General features: G+C 43.6%; 1 protein-coding gene across 1 annotated transcript in view; it reads right to left on the bottom strand.

Annotated features, from left to right (window-relative positions):
- Positions 1-481: 481 nt before the first annotated feature.
- Positions 482-18,614, bottom strand: part of SEC24B (SEC24 homolog B, COPII coat complex component) — a 66,788-nt gene continuing 48,655 nt past the window's right edge. Inside the window, exons 19-24 of the mRNA XM_018569981.1 lie at positions 17,482-17,657; positions 14,153-14,290; positions 12,965-13,069; positions 6,542-6,634; positions 3,854-3,957; positions 482-1,006 (exon numbers count right to left, since the gene is read on the bottom strand). Of these exons, the coding sequence (XP_018425483.1) occupies positions 892-1,006; positions 3,854-3,957; positions 6,542-6,634; positions 12,965-13,069; positions 14,153-14,290; positions 17,482-17,657 (731 nt within the window). The 3' untranslated portion in view covers positions 482-891. The remainder of the gene's footprint in view (positions 1,007-3,853; positions 3,958-6,541; positions 6,635-12,964; positions 13,070-14,152; positions 14,291-17,481; positions 17,658-18,614) is intronic.

Genomic DNA, 18,614 nt, shown 5'->3' on the forward strand with positions numbered 1-18,614 from the left:
TACAAGCGATCCGCCGACTCTATAGCCGGCGGATCGCTTGTATATTAACGGGCATCGCTGCCTCTTTTCAAATAGCGGGGATTTCCCCGAGCGGGCGGATGTAACAGGACGTGTATACACGCCCAGTTACATCCAAGAAGCTCCCGGCAGGCCGTGTATACACAGCGGCTGGCCGGGAGGTAGTTAAGTGTCCAGTCCTAAAATAGCCTTCACTTGCATACGTATAAATAAAAACAAAAAACAACACATGACCAAGCAAAATATGTTTAATTAGTAAACGAGTCTTAAATAAATCCACAAAAATAGTGTAACAAAGAAAAATGGGATAATTATTAAACATTTGTAATAAGCAGGCCTCACTCATCCATAGAATGGCTCTACATTCATAACAGCATCACACTTCAGTAAATCGGATCTCTTAGTTACATTTTTACACTTACTTTACAAAGGCATATCTATGTACATTAAATTGTATTTCTAGAGAGATGCACACCAGATCCAATCTTCCAGGTCAAGAATGCCAAATTTCAAAAGTGTCTCTTAAAATTATGTAAGTATAAACAAGAGCCGACACTTGTCTTTGGCATCTAGTCATGTCCGGAAGATAGAGATTCAAAAAAAATAAAACTTGCCAAAACCAGAAAAAAAAAAAAGATTGAAGAAAACATCCATCACATAAAATAAGCACAGCACCAGAAAATGAACACACATAAAACTGCCTAAAATAGAGTCTGGAGTATCTATCCTGTAGATAGGATTGAAGACTGAACAGAAAGTTCTTCAGTGTCCTTCACATCTTGTTCCTTTCTAGACACTGTGCCAAAGTGCAGAGAAAAGCTCTGGATGAACTGGAACAACGTCTTTACATAAAAGGCTTTGTGGGCACCCGTCTTATTTGCATATTTGCTGTTGAATGTGAAGTAAAAACTCGTAATAGGAGAAAGCGGCCTCTGATCGGTCTTCAATTAGGTTCTGGAAAAATTCAGTCTTTCCAGCACTGTCATCCCTAGAATGACAAAACGATGACAGGTAAGAGAAAATAAATAACAGTCTATACTGCAACAGAATAAAAATATATCTCATAGGCTGCACAGCACAAATATCAAAGTATTTATTCAGGTTAAAACCCCCTGTCTTTTTGCCTTCTGTGCCCAATTGGGGAGATTTCCCTTCACTTCCTGTCCTGCAAACACAACAGGACTTTAAAGTGCATTTGAAGCCAAAACTTAAAAAATGTTTTTCTTTTAGTTTTGGATAGAGTGGAGAGGAATTAGAACACCTGTCAGGTTTCTATTGTTGTCTGTGTCTTCGTCATGGAGATTCACCCTATTTGTCCTGGTGAAAAATCCCAAATTTTGGGTCGTCTTCAGAACAGGAATACATGGGAAATCTTCCAATAGGGACACTAGTTGTGGTGACCCTGCTGACCACCAGAGAATTTACTCTCACTTCCTGTTGTGGCATCAGACACGGATGGCAAAATTTTATTTTTTTTGCTCCTCCCTTATATAAAAGTTTTGGTGCCAGTTGCACTGTAAGAAGCCACACAGATTCTCCCATAAAAGGTAAACATCACATGCTACTTTTTCAGTTATTGTGGTTAGTTTAGATGCAAATAGTGCTTATTATCGGACTTAGTGTATAATAATTAAAATCTAAAGACAACACCATTTCAAGACATACAGGCAGTCCCCGACTTAAGAACGCCCAACTTACGAACCGAGGTCCGATTGCCGCAACCCCCCCGAGATTAGTGCCGCTCCCGAGTCCCGCTCCTTGCCTCTGCCACCCGCAGATCCCGCAGTGAGTGCAACTACATACAGTTGTCACTCAGTGCCACAGACTTTACTGCGGTTCATTGTTAAAAAAACCCAAAAAACTTTGTACAATGAACTGCAGTAAAGTCGGTGACACTGAGTGACAGCTGCATGTACCGGCACCTGCGGCTGTGCGGGGATCCGATGCACACAGATGGCTGTGCAACTGCCTGTCATTTAGAACTGTTAGCATGACCGTAGCATAACGGAGTCAATACGAGACTCTGCAGGCACCGCCAGGCAGCCACATCCTGCTGTTTGGGTCATCGTGAGGACCCTCTCCTGTGATCCCTCCCCTCCACTGGCCGCCAAGGACGCAGGAGAAGAGGTGCTGCAGCCTGCAGGTGTTAGGTGGGGTTGGGGAGTGTATGGGTGATGGCTGGATTGGAAGGAAAGGGGGGATTGGGGGGCTGTAGCTGGGCTGGTGGTATTGAGCATTGCTGTATAACGATTATACAGCAATGCTCAATACCACCAGCTATACAGCACTACAAATCCCAGCAACATTATACAAAGCTGATGGTATTCTGCATTGTTGTATTAAGTATTGCTAGAATGTGTAGTCCTGTAAAGCTGGTGGCAGGGGCGGTTGTCCAGAGACAGAAAGTGAGGTGAAATCTTCTGAACAACTGCAACAGACAGCAAAACAAAACGTGACCCTTCCCTATGCTATCCAAAACATGTTTTTTTTTGGCTGGAGTTGCACCTAAAAATGTACCTGTTCCGACTTACATACAAATTCAACTTAAGAACAAACCTACAGTCCCTATCTTGTATGTAACCCGGGGACTGCCTGTATACAATAGCTTTCTATATACTGGTGCATTATACCATCTGCAACCACAATCTAGATCAAATACCAAAATGTATTATATTCTTGAAATCTTTTGATATATTATGAGGCATTGACCTTTTCCATGCATATGTACAAAAGGAATACTTTCATTTTTATGCAGAGTGATTGAGGCTGCTAAAAAAAACAGTTTGATCATGTCGACAGCTTAAAACAATTGCAGGTAAAAAAAAGACAAATCAGGTATTTGAAATGCCTACTTGCAGAGTTTTTCCCTTTCCATCAGCTAGCTGCTGATGAGACACCCGTGCTTGTGCGTTCACGGCTGTGCCTGCAACTAGCTGTGTGTGTCCACACACACAGGGGGGAATTTATCAACAGGAGCAGGCAAAATCTGGAGAAGTTGCCACGGCAACCTATCAGCTTCTCTTTCATTTTCAAATCTTAACTGAACAATTTGAAGAGAGAAGCTGATTGGAGCATAAAAAATCTGGAGCAGCTGTGCATGGCAACCAGTTTTGATAAATTCCCCCCATGGAGTGTAGGCCATCCTATCGCTCCTCTGCCCTCAGTAACCTCCCACAACAAGGAAGTTTGGGGAATGCTGTGCATCTTCCTAGTCCAGGCAGAGATACGCAACCACAGGTAAATGTGGGGGGGGGAAGGGGTGTGAGGCCGTTGACTTGAATGCACTGCCACGCACCCTGCCGCCACAGAACGCAGGGCGAGTTTAGTATGCGCTATAGTGCGTTCCAGCAGCTATCCCCACTGGAACGCATTGTAATTGGTGTGAACAAGCCCTAAATGTACATATCTTATAGTAAGATATTTTTTGAAAAGTCTGGCTACCACACACTGCTTTCTCAAGGGAGGCCCTGATGTTGCTGATGAGCATGGTTGTACCAGGTATAGAGAGCAACACAACAATTCTTACCACAAATGGCCATTTCATCTTTACTAAATATGACGGGCTAGTATGGTACCTCATCTGTATATGTACAGAAACAGAACAATTGGACTTTAAAAGGCACTAACAAACAGAGACCAAATGACTAAAAACATGAAATAAATAAATGTGATTTTATTATTTTGGTTTCAGTATGCTAGAACCTTTCAAGTCCAAACTTTCTCTTTCTTTAGAGTAAAAAAAAAAACTGTGCGTAATAAACGTCAGTCCTCAATATATATTAGAACACAAAGAATTTATTGAGTAAAAAAAAAAAAAAAAACCTTGCATACTTACTTAATTACATGCAAAACAGGATTCAAGGGACTATCCTGTATGAGCCAGGAAATAAAATTTCTTGTTCTTTCTGACGCTAATGTATCCAGCTCCGGCAGCTGGTTCTGCATGAAGGGAAATTCAATTTAGGAAATGAGAAAGAAAAACAAGTATGCATTTTGACATATTAGTACAACATGAATTTGTGAATTTGCATGTAGACTGCCAAACTACAAAGCTTTATGATTATAATTAAAAGTGCATCTATATAAATTTTTTCTTTTTGTTTTGGCTAGCGTGGGGAAAGATTAGAAACCCTGTCAGGTTTTATGGCTATTTGGGGACTCCCTTTCTTTTCTGGGGACAACCTTTTACCAGACAGGAAGTGAAAACTTGGAACAGACAAACACATAAAAAGCTGACAGACTTTGTAGCATTCCCCTTGACAAAAAACTTCTACCTCAGTCTTGGGGACAACATTTTTACCAGCCAGCAATCTTTTCAAAGACCACCTCCGCCTGCAGTAATACCTGTTAGGAGTTCCAATTCCTTCCCACTCTATCCAAAAGTACAAAAATAAGTTTGGGTCACAGATACAACTTAAAGTGACACTAAACTCAGAAGTTACATCGTAAAAATGCATTCACGTACCCTAACTAATAACAAAAATGTAGCTTATTTGTGTATCACTCGGCTGTAGATCCTCAAATCATCTCTTAATTCATACTGACACTGTCCTTCCTTCTGGAGAGTGGCTACTTTTGTTCCCCATGATCCCTGTGTGTTGTAAAGTAGTCACCACTCCAAGCTCACTCCCGATGGACTACAATCTCAATACAAATGAGTAAACTAAACGTGAGATTGTAGCCCTGAGTTTAGTATCACTTTAAGAATCATTAATCTAGTTGGAACGTATTGAATTAAGGGGCCTGTTACAGCCTACAGGCGCTTCCATTTTCCTCATTTCAATGCATGAGGTTATATTGTCATCGTCTGCACCCTCATCAATTCCTAAGCTGCACCGCAGCAGAGGAAGCATAATATGGGTGATCTTTCGGAAGCTTATATTGTGTGAATGTTTTTCAGACATTTTCAAAATATCCTGTCCCAATTAACCTCCAATGCCAGTATTTGTAAAGGTCAGCTTTTAACATGCAGACATCTGCCTAGTGACTTCTAAAGTATATTGTAATAATAAAAATTAAAAAGTAATAATTGCTACATGATCTGAAAAGGTCATGCTGCTTACACATATCAAATTGTATGGCCAGCTATACAACCATATAAGATCTGCACTCTTGCAGCGTTAAGGGTCCTCGGTTAGGAGTTTGCATGCGTTTCCTCTAACACTCCAAAGACATGCTGCTAGGCAAATTGGGTCCTGTCTACATTGGCCCTCTATGTATGCATGTGAGATGGGGATCTTAGATTGCAAGCAACTTGAGGGCTATTTCATACCAGTCACAGTGCGTTCCGGCCCGATTCTGGCTCACTTTGTTGTGGGGCGGGAGGGGATGTGGCGGTGCATTGAACTCAATGGCACCGTAGCCGCGCTCCCTGGTGCAATGTGATCGGCCGCACGGGAACGCAAGGCACATCAATGCCTGTGGTCAGGTTAGAAAAAATGCTTCAAACATTATTTTTTAAGATCGAAAAGCAGGCATTGATGTGCCGAGCGTTCCGCTGCGGCCATTCACTTCAATGCATTGCCACGCCACCTCCCGCCCCACAACAAAGTGAGCCGGCTGCATTGCGATCCAGTGCGCTCTGGCCCCAATCAGGCCGGAACACACTGTGGCTGGTGTGAACTAGCCTTGAGGGCAGGAACTGATGTGAATGTGCAACATGTAAAGCGATGCGTAAATTGTTGGCGCTACATAAATACATTTCTAAATTGTTATAACAGTAGAAACTGCCATACAATGACAACATACTGTATATTGGCATTTAGAGCTATCTCCATTCCCACCAATTCTTGGCGATATTTCTATTGTAACTCGCATTGAATGTTTTTCAAATATGCCATAGAAACAAAAGCATAATTAACAAGTGGAAGACAGGGGCTGGGTAAGTATAACCGCAATTGCTCAGCTCATGTTTTTTTGAAGACACTTTCAATCATCAGGTCCTATTAATTAAATACACATTTAAGAAACATCAACTTGAATGTAACAAAACAAAACAAAGAGTTTATCAATGCCACTCTAAGGGCCAGTTCACACCAATTGCGGTGCGTTCCAGAGCAGTAGCTGCTGGAACGCACAGCAATCGCAAACTAAACTCCCCCGTTCATTCTGGGGCGGGAGGGGGCGTGGCGGTGCATTGAAGTCAGTGGCACCGCAGCCACGGGGTGTGATCAGTCACGTGGCAAAAAGAAAATGCTGCATGCTTTATTATTTGCGCTCGCACTGGACCAGAACACGCAGGCAATGTTTTGCCACGTGTCCGATCACACTGCGGGTGGGGGATGTGGCTGCGGTGCCATTGACTTCAATACACTGCCACACCCCACAACGAAGGGGGGAAGTGTGCGATTGCTGTGCATTCCTTCTGCTCTGGAACGCACTGCAATTGGTGTGAACTGGCCCTGAATGTGGTTCTCTGGATATAAATCCAAAGCTCCGTCAGACTGTGAAAGAAAAACTACCTGACAGTTTGTACTGTGAAGCTCTACATAAGAGTGACACATTAGGTGCCTGTTACACTTACCATTTTCGGTGGCACTGATGCATAGTTTGGGAAACCTAGGACATCCTTCAAAAAGGCAACATCACAGTTCCTTCCAATCCATAGGTACAGAGCCTTAAAAAATAAACACACAAATGGAAAAAAAAATGGTGCAAACATACACACACACACCAAAACATTCTGTCCAAAGTGCACAGCAAAGTTCGAAAAACTCAGTAAGATAAGTTCATATGTATAAAAGGAAAGCCCAATCCAAGGCAAATAGACACCTCAGTAGAAGTTCTATGTATTGCCTGTGCATTCTAAGGCTTTGTATTTGAAATCATGTGCAGTTCTCCCTATTGACATCATCCAATGCAGGTCAGCAGGTGAATGTCTGTGGCCAATGTATGCAGACGCTGCTGCAAGATAAAATGAAATGCCCAGCGGCAGATCCATAGCAATATTTACAGTCCATGCGGTGGGTATTACTAAGTGGGCAGACCATGTATTCTGAATCCCTCCCCTGGACCAGTGCCTGTAGTACTAATGTGCAGCCAGGCAGCTTGGCAGAAGCCAATTCTTGAACAGAAAACAAAAAACATGTTGAAGACATTTCATGAAATAACTGGAGTCCATCTGCATTTCATGGCAGCTTTTAAATGTCTATAATTTAGCTTGAAAGCAAACCTTGCAAGACACCACCCTCACCTAAGCAGGCACACCAGAAGCTGGAATGTGACTGGAGTCACATTCCAGTCCAAAATAAGTAGAACTTGCATTTACGTTTAAATAAGTGAATTGTTAGTCTTGCGGTTCAATGTCTTCATGCTGCAAGGAAGAATACCCATCACCTTTGCTGACTGCAGAGTAGAAGGCCTGAGTTAGCAGGGAGGAGGTGGACTTTTGCAGAGAGACTACTGCTTCCGAAGGTCTTTCTCTGCAGCCAGGGGCGTAACTAGAAATCACTGGGCCCCATAGCAACATTTTGTATGGGGCCCCGTGATTTCTAGTTATACCCCTTGCAGAGCCCACTCGAGAACCCACCTGAGGGTGAACTTGCAGAGCCCACCATAGACTCTCTATGGTGGGCTCTGCAGGGTCACCCTCAGGTGGGCTGGTCGCACTCCTTACCTGTCCGCCCCCTCTTCCTCTACGGCCGCTGACGGGCCCCGCCTCCTCCTCCACTGCTGGCTCTAATGGACTCTGTAGAAAGGTACGCGCTGCTGCACAGATTACCGTCAGTGATCTGAACAGCGGCGTGTTCGTCTTCAGCCGCCAGTGAAAGCCAGCAGAAGATCCTATAGTGACCCAGGCGGCCCGCACGGCATCTGGCCGGGCCCCACTGTGCCCGGGGCCCCATAGCGGCCGCCTGGGTCGCTATGGTGATGGTTACGCCACTGTCTGCAGCACACTAAAGGGGACAGGCTGTTATACTACGGCTCTGGCGGAGAGAAAAACTTTTGTTTTGATGCACCTGGGATATTTATAGTTAAAGGATTCATACTGAAAGTTCAGTTATGCTTTAAAGTACACCTGTTCTGAAATAATAAACACACATAGGGAGGAATGGATCAAATCTGGAGCAGAAAGAATCCCATGGCAACAGACCAGCTTCTCTCTTAAATTTGTTTAGTTAAGGTTTGAAAATGAAAGAGAAAAGCTGATTGGTTGCCATGATTCTTCTGCCGTCTCCACTTTTGGTAAATTCCACCCATACAGTGAAGGGGTAAACCAGGTTTTAATGCATTTTGAAATTACCGCAATTGTGACCCCCCCACCAGCACTATGAGGGGAATTTATCAAAACTGGAGCAGACAAAATCTGTAGCAGCTGTGCATGACATCAGCATCCACCTTTCATTTTCAAAGCTTAAAGTGACATGAAAGGATAATTGTTTTTTTCCCTCCAGCGGTGCGGCGGCTCTCCGATCTAGCGCTGACTCCTCTCTGCTTACAGGCACTTCCGATCCCGCGGTGTCTGCATGCGGGTGCACGCAACCATAGACTTACCTTACGTCTTTGCTCGTCTCCCGGCCGAGAATCTGAACTGCGATTGCGCCCCTCCATGTGCTTCCTTGCTATTTGCCAGGTACCAGGCAACATAGAAAGCACATGGTGTGCAACAGGTACTCCAATAATGAAACACATGGGGGTACTCTACAAAAGGGGATAAAGTGACACGAAGGACGTCAGGCACAATAACCACCTGGATGTATCTGCTGCAAAACTGTGTCCTTGAGTCCAAGCTGGCTGTTGCATCCTTGAATCTTTTTTTTGTAAATTCTTTATTTATACAACAGCACATCTGCGATACAGACATATAAGAGTATGAAGATAACTTGTAATATATAGATTTACCAGAATAGTATCTGTCGAGGCCACCGCCCCCGGGGGACAAGAGTATGTCAATCTGTCGTCGGTGGGTCTCCCTGCCACTATGCCATATAGACCAGATGGCGTCATTGCGGTTCAAAAACATATAGGCACGTATCTAAGTTCAGGTGGGTAAAACGGTGTGGCCAGCTGTGCCAAACACCAGTTTTCCAGTGTACAAAGGGGATGACAAAAGGGAGAGGTCTAGGAAAGAAAAGAGTGGGATAAAGCAAAAGCGCATAAGAGAGAGCAAAAAGAGACAGGGAGGGAAGGGAGATAAGGGAAAAAGAGAATAGGGAACCTCTGCAGTCTCAGTCCAGGAGGCTGCATCCTTGAATCTTGAGTAGAACATAAACAAGGTTGTTCAGTGTCAGTACCAGGACTGGAGAGCTGCGCATAGTCAGCTGAGGAGAAACTGTGGAAAGGAAAGGGTAGGTGCCTGTGGACTCCAACTCCTCAAAGTGCTGCACCATCAATGTCCCGGCCAAAAGAAGAAAGGCAGCAGGAAGTTCAAATGTCAGTTCGAGGATAAACATTACCCGGCAACCAGAATACATACACAAGCACTGTCCTGATATACAAAGGGGGGTTTTCCCAGGTGGCTGTTGTGTATAAAGCCCAGCTTACTAAATGCCAGTAAATGCTTAGATAGGCCATAAGAAACGTACTCTTACCCTTTACACAGTTGTCAGCCAGGTCATTTGGGGACGCTGAGCTGTCATTACAACTGGGCAGAGCTGTCATTGACAACTGGCTTTGCTCAGCTGTCATTTGCGGGGTGAAAGGCCGGCCTTCACCCCGCTTCGGCTGTCAATTCGGCTGAGAAAAGCCGAAGCATATGCCTTCGGTTCGGCCGCTGTACGGGCTATAGTGAACCGAAGCGAGCCAAAAGATCAGCCAAAGCTATGGCGGGATCCTTCGGCAGCTTTGTGAATTACCCTTTAAGTGAAATCTGAGATAGTGTGCGGTGGTGGAAGTGTGCGGTGGTGGAAGGGGTTATGTTTTTTTTCTATGTGCCTAGTGTATATTTCTCCTGCAGGCAGCAGTATACCCTAGGTTGCTTATGATCATCAAGCGGTGTCTCTCAATGGACAGAGAAAACATTTTGGCTTTAGAAGCACTTTTAGTGTTTATTCTATTGAGATGCTGAGATCAACTCTAACTTCTAACAAGTAATTAAAGCATGGCTTCTAGAATGAAGTGAGCATACACCCAGGTAATGATGAATTGCGCACTGTGTAATAGATACTGTGCCGTCTGACAGGATGGGATAGGAATGAATGATGGCAAGACAATGAAGAAGCTTCTCAACCAGAAACAGTAACAAAGATTTAATGCTTCTAAAAGACCTTGCGCATGGTACTGTAAGGGGTAAGTCATTACAATGTATCTACTACAAGAGTTCATTGTTTGAAAGGCAAAGTCCACCTTTCAAAAAATAAACAAATGCAGACGTATCCATAATGGAATAAAAAGTGCCATTATTTTTCTGCATTGGAGCCTGTAAAGCGCTGCAATCATGATCAGTGGTGCAATGCTCTGGCTCCCTAAGACTCCTTCTTTCAGTTACAGGGACAGGACAGGAGGACGTATGAATGGGCTACAAGTGCAGGGGCAAATGGGACTTGGTAGTTTCTTCATTCACAGCCGTGAAGAAAAGATTCAAAAACGGTAAAAAGCCTGCGGGGAGAGGGACTCTGTAATTCCGGTAAGGAGGGGGCCGACGTGACCGTGTTTTTTGTTACACCCTCAATATTAATGTAACATGAAACATGGTATTAAAAGGTATAAAGGTAAAGGGCTATAGTGAACCGAAGCGAGCCAAAAGATCAGCCAAAGCTATGGCGGGATCCTTCGGCAGCTTTGTGAATTACCCTTTAAGTGAAATCTGAGATAGTGTGCGGTGGTGGAAGTGTGCGGTGGTGGAAGGGGTTATGTTTTTTTTCTATGTGCCTAGTGTATATTTCTCCTGCAGGCAGCAGTATACCCTAGGTTGCTTATGATCATCAAGCGGTGTCTCTCAATGGACAGAGAAAACATTTTGGCTTTAGAAGCACTTTTAGTGTTTATTCTATTGAGATGCTGAGATCAACTCTAACTTCTAACAAGTAATTAAAGCATGGCTTCTAGAATGAAGTGAGCATACACCCAGGTAATGATGAATTGCGCACTGTGTAATAGATACTGTGCCGTCTGACAGGATGGGATAGGAATGAATGATGGCAAGACAATGAAGAAGCTTCTCAACCAGAAACAGTAACAAAGATTTAATGCTTCTAAAAGACCTTGCGCATGGTACTGTAAGGGGTAAGTCATTACAATGTATCTACTACAAGAGTTCATTGTTTGAAAGGCAAAGTCCACCTTTCAAAAAATAAACAAATGCAGACGTATCCATAATGGAATAAAAAGTGCCATTATTTTTCTGCATTGGAGCCTGTAAAGCGCTGCAATCATGATCAGTGGTGCAATGCTCTGGCTCCCTAAGACTCCTTCTTTCAGTTACAGGGACAGGACAGGAGGACGTATGAATGGGCTACAAGTGCAGGGGCAAATGGGACTTGGTAGTTTCTTCATTCACAGCCGTGAAGAAAAGATTCAAAAACGGTAAAAAGCCTGCGGGGAGAGGGACTCTGTAATTCCGGTAAGGAGGGGGCCGACGTGACCGTGTTTTTTGTTACACCCTCAATATTAATGTAACATGAAACATGGTATTAAAAGGTAAACTTAGGCTGTAAACAAGAAAACAAGTTACAAATCAGCAACAGCTGCACTTTTCCTTAAATCTGAACTCTAGCCTTTCCTTGCTCAGTATTGTGCAGTTGTATATTCTCCTCTGCTGTACTGAAATGACTTACTCTGATTTCACTGCACATTGTGAGCGTCTCATGAGGTGCATTAGAAGCTAAAGGAAGTCAGGTAAAGTCTGCCTCATATCCTTGCTGGAGAACGTTAAGCATCATCTAGCTCTTTCCTCCCCACCCTTACAGTCCCTAGTTCTCCCCTTTCATTCAATGGATTTCAGTTCTTTCAATTATGAAGGTTCAATTTGCTTCAGGGCAGAGGGCTCTTGACAGGAATACTGAGGCTGGGCGCTGTGATGTTTCAGGAGACTTTGTACAGCTCCCTGCCTACCCCTCCCACCAGCCATGATTTGTCTGCGGAAGCAGAGAGACACTGCAATCAATGGGTCTAAAATAAGGTATGCAATATAAATGGGAAGGTTTTATTTAGAAATGTCATTAAAACGCTAGTGAGGGTCCGAGAAAGTAAGTACCAGCAGATTAAACTGAAGCTTCAAAACGTATCTAAACCCTATAACAGAAAGATGCTGGCCAGAACGCACTGCCTCGCATTGTGGCCGGCTCTTTTTAGTGGGGCAGGAGGGGGTGTGGGGGGCCATTGAAGTGAATGGCACCGTAGCCACGCCCTCTGGCCGCAATGCGATCGCTCGCAGGGGATCGCAAGGCACATTGCGCCTGCGGTCCGGTCTGATCAAAATAGTGCTTGCAGCATTTTGATCGCACCAGAGCGGACCGCAGGCACAACGTGCCTGGCGATCCAGTGCGGGCGATCGCATTGCGGCCGGAGGGCGTGGCTACGGTGCCATTCACTTCAATAGCCCGTCACGCCCCCTCCTGCCCCACTAAAAAGTGAGCCGGGCGCAATGCGAGGCAGTGCGTTCTGGCCAGAATCGGGCGGGAACGCACTGCAACTGGTGTGAACGGGCCCCCAAGTGGTTAATCAATGAGAAAACCCGAAACAATTCCCCCCCACCACTTGTACCAAAAATTTACAGGAGCGGGAATAGGAAAACTCCAAATCTAAAAAATATGTGTAATTTGAACACAAAGAAGGGAATTCATCAAAACTGGTACAGACAAAATCTGGAGCAGCTGTGCACGGCAACCAATCAGCTTCTCTCTTTCATTTTCAAAGCTTAACTGAACAAACTGAAGAGAGAAGCTGATTGGTCACCATGGATAACTGCTCCAGATTCTGTCTGCTCCAGTTTTGATAAATCCCCCCCCCCCCAATATCCTTTTCCCCCCCACTTTAGTAAAGAAATATATAAAACAAAAAAACATACTGAACCAGCATCCATGAGAAAGGCGCCTTCTCTCTCAAGCTTCTCTGCAGACAAATTCTGTAGAGGTGGCTGTGGTACAGCAAGGTCATTAACAAGTATAGCCCCCTGTGAGAAAATAAAAAAACATTAAAAACAGCATAGCCACCACCTTCAAGATGTACTGAATAATCAAAACTAACATAGCAAATGCCAGACTTTGGCCCCCTAGTAGGACAAGTAGTGTAGTTTACAAGGGAGCTATTGCTGGGGTACCCCTCAATGTTGCCATACTGAAATTCTGGAATTTTAATAATAAAAAGTCGGATTTACCATTAGGCACTGTAATTATTGTCTGTAGGCCGCAGTAAGAAAAAGGAGGCTTTTCCCTAAATTATTATTGGCCATCATCAGTAGAAATATCTCATATAAGCTTATGTACACATTATCATAAGCCTGGATAAGACCAGTAAAACAGAGAAAGCTCTCTTTGTAACCGTGCCGATTCTTGCTGAGGGGAGTTATTTTGAATGCCAAAAGGTGGCGAACTTACAGCCTCCAATCATGGAAACCTGGCCCTGGTAGTAAGCCAATACATGAAATTATGCATCATATAAACACTGCAGCAAGGCCAAGGGTTATTATAAAAATGTTCCGTTAGACTTACCGGTAACGGTATTTCTAGGAATCTTCCAGGACAGCAACCTGAGAGATGATTGGTTCCACCTTCTACAGGAAACACAATTAGCAAAACAGTTAAAAGCCCCTCCCCTTCCCCTCGTACCTCAGTTGTGATAAAAGTAGACTACCACCCCAGTAAACGAGGGGACAACCCAACAATAAATAACATACCATACATCATTCCGGGTGGGAAGTAGGCTTGCTGTCCTGGAAGATTCCTAGAAATACCGTTACCGGTAAGTCTAACGGAACATTTCCCCAATCATCTTCCAGGACAGCAACCTGAGAGGATAAACAAGTACACAAAATACAAGCCTACCTCTCTAGGGCGGACAATTTACTGATGGTAGTCACACAAACACCACAAGCTAAAGCAACCTGTAAAGTCACTTTATGGTCAAAAGGCTTTGGCTGCGATTAACAAGTGAAAATCCGCCTACATCTTTAAAAATGCTACAGCAGCAGCTTTATTGTACTGAAATATTAGACAGCGCATAAAACATTCCTGCAAATGGCTTATTATTTCCATACCTCATCAGTGAGCCTGTCTATTCTGTAGAGGCTGGGGTGAATCATTTTCATCAGATCAACCAGCGGCTGGTATTTCATCTGGCACATTGCAAAGACTCGATCATCCAGACGTGTACTGGTGCCAGTCCTGAAAGCTTTCTACAAAGACAGTACAAATACAATTGTTCTCTTCAATCACTCTCAATCATAATGAAGATGCTCTGAAGACTGCGCAGACAATCTCTCTCTCTCTCTCCAGTTGTTGAATTTACAGAATATGCAAGTCATTTGTGATTAAAAGGCAAGTGCTGGGTAACATATTTCCATAGCAGAACAGCTTTTTATATGTAATTAAAGACAAAAAGTATTTACATTTTAGTTTTGGATATGAGGGGGAAGGCTAGAACCTCAGTTGGGCTGTTACTGGCCTGGCTATAGTGGACATGTAGACAAAGAATGAGGAGAAAATCTCTCCAATTGGGACTCAGAAAGCTTTTAAAAGCCTCACAGAGATTCTAATACTGACTCCCTATTTAACCAAATCAAAGACAGTTTTGGGCATTCCCGCCTTTCCTCACGTTCACGATGAACAATGAGAAAGGGTGGGGATGCCTTAAACCTTTTCAATTTTGTATGCACATATGTACCAATAAAGGATGTTCACTGTATTCAAGAGACAGGAGTGCTACGCTTTTTGGGTTATAAAGAAATTGATGGAGTGGAATTTACTAGTGGCAAGCAGTGGACACATGCAGCTTACCTTTCCTGGTGTTTGTTTATGATATATATATATATATTTCCACTTTCATATAACCATCTAACTGTTAGTTTTCAAAAATACGTTACGCGCATCACCTTGCATGTTTAGTCTATAAGTGCAAAACTTCTTGGAAGGATTCTGCATTTTAGACCCCATTCACACGTAGCGACATACCTTTTGCAGCGGATCCGCACGGCCGGGATAGCGCGACTTTCGGGGCGACGTTCCAGCGACGATCCAGCGACGGTAGCGCGACCTTCTCCGTCGGGCTCCATAGAAAAAAGGCAAAATCGCGCAAAATCCGCCGAAAAAAGGGTCCGGTAGAAGCGACTTGCGACCGCGACGAGCGACATGGAGTTAAGACAGCTCCATTGAATAGCATTGGCCGGCGACTTCTGGCGATATCGCGGCGGAAATCGCGCGATAATTCGCTACATGTGAACGGGGCCTTACTGGTACCAAATCTCTGACTTTAAACTAACCTGCAATGCAACCATACATAAATCAACAATCTGTTGGGTTACCACATTTGAATCCCCGACCTCTGTCAAACCAATGTGGGGTGAAAGAGAGACTGCTTGGGGCTATATTTCAGACGGATGGGGAGGATTTTCAAAATAACCAGGCGTTAAATATTTTTTTTTTTTAGGCTGCCGAAAATTTGCAATACTTAAAATTAGTGGTGCACCGATAACGATACTAGTATCGGCGCCAATATAGAGTATTTGGTAAAGTACTCATACTCACCAAAATGATCCGATACCTTCCCTGATACCAAAACTTCGGGTCAGAGGAAAATTTCGTGCCGTAGGGGAACATGGAGCTAGTTTCCCGGGCAATCAGGAAGGCCGGCCTCCCGGCCAATTAGCATTGAGCTGACCGAACAGCCGGCTCGATACTGATTGGCTGGGAAGCCTTGTTTCCAGCCAATTAGCCTGGAGCCGGCTTCCCGGCCAATCAGGAAGCCGGGTCATTATCAACCGGCCAGCTTCCCGATTGCCCGGGAAGCCGGTTCCATGCCTGCGGAAGCACTGGTATCGGTACTCGGTATGGGCAAATACCGGAAGCAAAATATCGGCACTCGTAACCGAAAAAACGGTATCGATGCATCCCTAGTTCAAATAAAAAGCAGAGTACAGTTGTTGAGTCAATCATTGGACAAGAGCTCAGTGAGAGGACATAGTAAACCTTTCATCACGTTGGCAGTGTTGAATTGGGAAAGCTTTACTATAAGCTTGTTTTGGATAGGTCTTCCAGTTTAGAAGCAGCTTGGTGTCCTTTTAAAATGACCCCCATGTTTGAAATATTGCAGAAGCCTGTTTAGAAGGAAAACATTCAATCTCGTCAAAAATGATACAATGGGGTTATACAGGAAGGAGTAGAATTAATTGCATGCTTATCCAGAGCAGACCTAACAGCTTATTTATCATGGGACTTTAAATATTTGGTCAGTTTTTTTATTCCTCCTATGCACAAGAATACCTGACTGCAACACTTCTGCATTTGAGACACATGTTTTACATCTGTTACTATGTTTTTTTTACTTTAGGGCTAGTTCACACCAAGCGCGTTCTAGGAGCAGAGCAGTTACCGAACGGATAAAAACTGCGTCCAATGTATGCCAATGGTATTTTGGGCTCTAGTTCACACCGCAGCTTTCAGTTCCAGAGCATGTCAAAAAACTGCAGCAAGTCCTATTTTTCCTGCTCTGCAACGCATGTAAACGCCCTGGAACGCACTGAAAGCCCATTTTAGGCAAAAACGCGGCAGGACAAGCCCTTGAGTAGGCACTTACTGGAGTTGGTCAAAAATGAATATAAACAAACATTTGTCTAAGATAAGTAGGGCTGCAACCAACTAATCGATCAATAATAATCAATAAGAATAGTTGTCAACTATTCTCATTATAGATTTAGTTGGTTGGATCCCCTAGCTCTCTCCTCCACGCTGGGAGGAGGGCACAGCAAGCAGTGGGCGGGTGCAATAGCCAGCCTTCATTTGAGTTTTGCAATTTGAAATGGCCAATAGCAGGCTGCCTATTGAACCAGCCCACTATCTGCTGTATTTACATTCAGCTGCCATCTGCGGAATCTTGCCACAGGCAGCGGTCATTCCCTGGCTGAAGCTACTGAAGCGCCATGTGCTTACAATACAGTTTAAACATTTTTTATTTATAAAAAAGGTGGGAAAAAGTAATTTTCGGCCTGATAAATTCTGCTGCAGGAGGTACGTTGCAGTGCCATTAATTTCAATCACCAGCCCTAGAACGCACGGCACCGCATTGCTGTGCAGTGTGATTGCAAAAAATTGCGCATGCAGTTTTATTGTGAACTAAACTGTAACACTGCATTTGTGTATTTTATTTTTAATTAAAAGGATGACATTTAGTTTGTTTTATCCAATTAATCGAAAAAAATAATCGGCCAACTAATCGATTATGAAAATAATCATTAGTTGCAGCCCTCAAGATAAGCATCTAATTTAAGCTGATCCTATCTTGACAATTCCATTGTTTCCTTTCTCAGTTGCAAAAACTGGATATTTCCACAATATATAACACACAATGTGGTAGTGTAATAAATTAATTTACCTGCTTAAGAAGAGACAATATATAGAGTGGAAACAGCTTAAGAGAATTGGGTGCTATCAGAGAAGATGGCTGTAGATTGGAAAGTGTGGAATTATATGTGGACAGCGAATCCACTACGGCATTCACCAAGGCATCTCTTGCATCAGAAATACCGGATGTTATGGATCTGTCTACGGCTGTAAAAATAAACAAAAAAAAACAAAAAACATTTAAAGACAAAAAAATCCAATATATACAAGTTCCCCAGCATACAAATCCTAACTACGCAACTGAAAAATGGTTCCAACGTACCATGGCTCAATCAAATGCAGCATATGACCATAAAATAGTTGAACTACTTGCTGCACCGAGTCATGGTCCAGGGAGCAAAGATCTTTACCAGAGTTCTGACCCCTATTGGCCTGGAACTCCCTCTGTTTCCATTAGATGAACATTTCCAACATCCAAAAAAGACATTAAAACTGCCATGTGCCCAAGAGAGTGGCATATGTTGCTGATTTTAAGTAGGAAGACAAAGAGGCTTAAAAGGTACCTTCTTTTTAACACTTTCCACTCTCCTCAACTCCTGCACTTTTTACATGCAGTCATTCCATTAGGTTATTTTGCAAAATTTTACTATAGACATAATCTCACAATCTACAGTCTTTATATGATTGTATTAATCATATGTCTAGGCTAGACAAATCCAGATGCAAAGTAGCCAATATCTGCATCTGACAGGATTTGTGTTCTTCCAATTACTGGAAAAAAAAAATCTCATGTTCCCCAGATCATCAAGGAGTGAGATGAACTTTGCACTTCCTGAGCAGCTAGATTACCTTGGCTGCCACACTGGCCAGCTTCACTCATCACACAGGATGAACCGATCTGTAATCCAGGGACTGTGCAGCTATGTGTTGGATTGACACAAAAGTATTGGGACACCCCTCCAAATCATTGGCTTAAGGTGTTCCAATCACCTCCATGGCCACAGCTGTATAAAATCAAGCACCTAGGCATGCAAACTGCTTCTACAAACATTTGTGAAAGAATGGATCGCTCTCAGGAGCTCAGTGAAATCAAGCGTTGTACCGTGATAGGTTACCACCTGTGCAATACGTTCATCCGCTAAATTCCCTTGCTACTAAATATTC

The sequence above is a fragment of the Nanorana parkeri genome, unplaced genomic scaffold (assembly GCF_000935625.1).
Source record: "Nanorana parkeri isolate BGI_ZX_2015 unplaced genomic scaffold, ASM93562v1 scaffold36, whole genome shotgun sequence".
In the NCBI taxonomy this organism is placed as follows: domain Eukaryota; kingdom Metazoa; phylum Chordata; class Amphibia; order Anura; family Dicroglossidae; genus Nanorana; species Nanorana parkeri.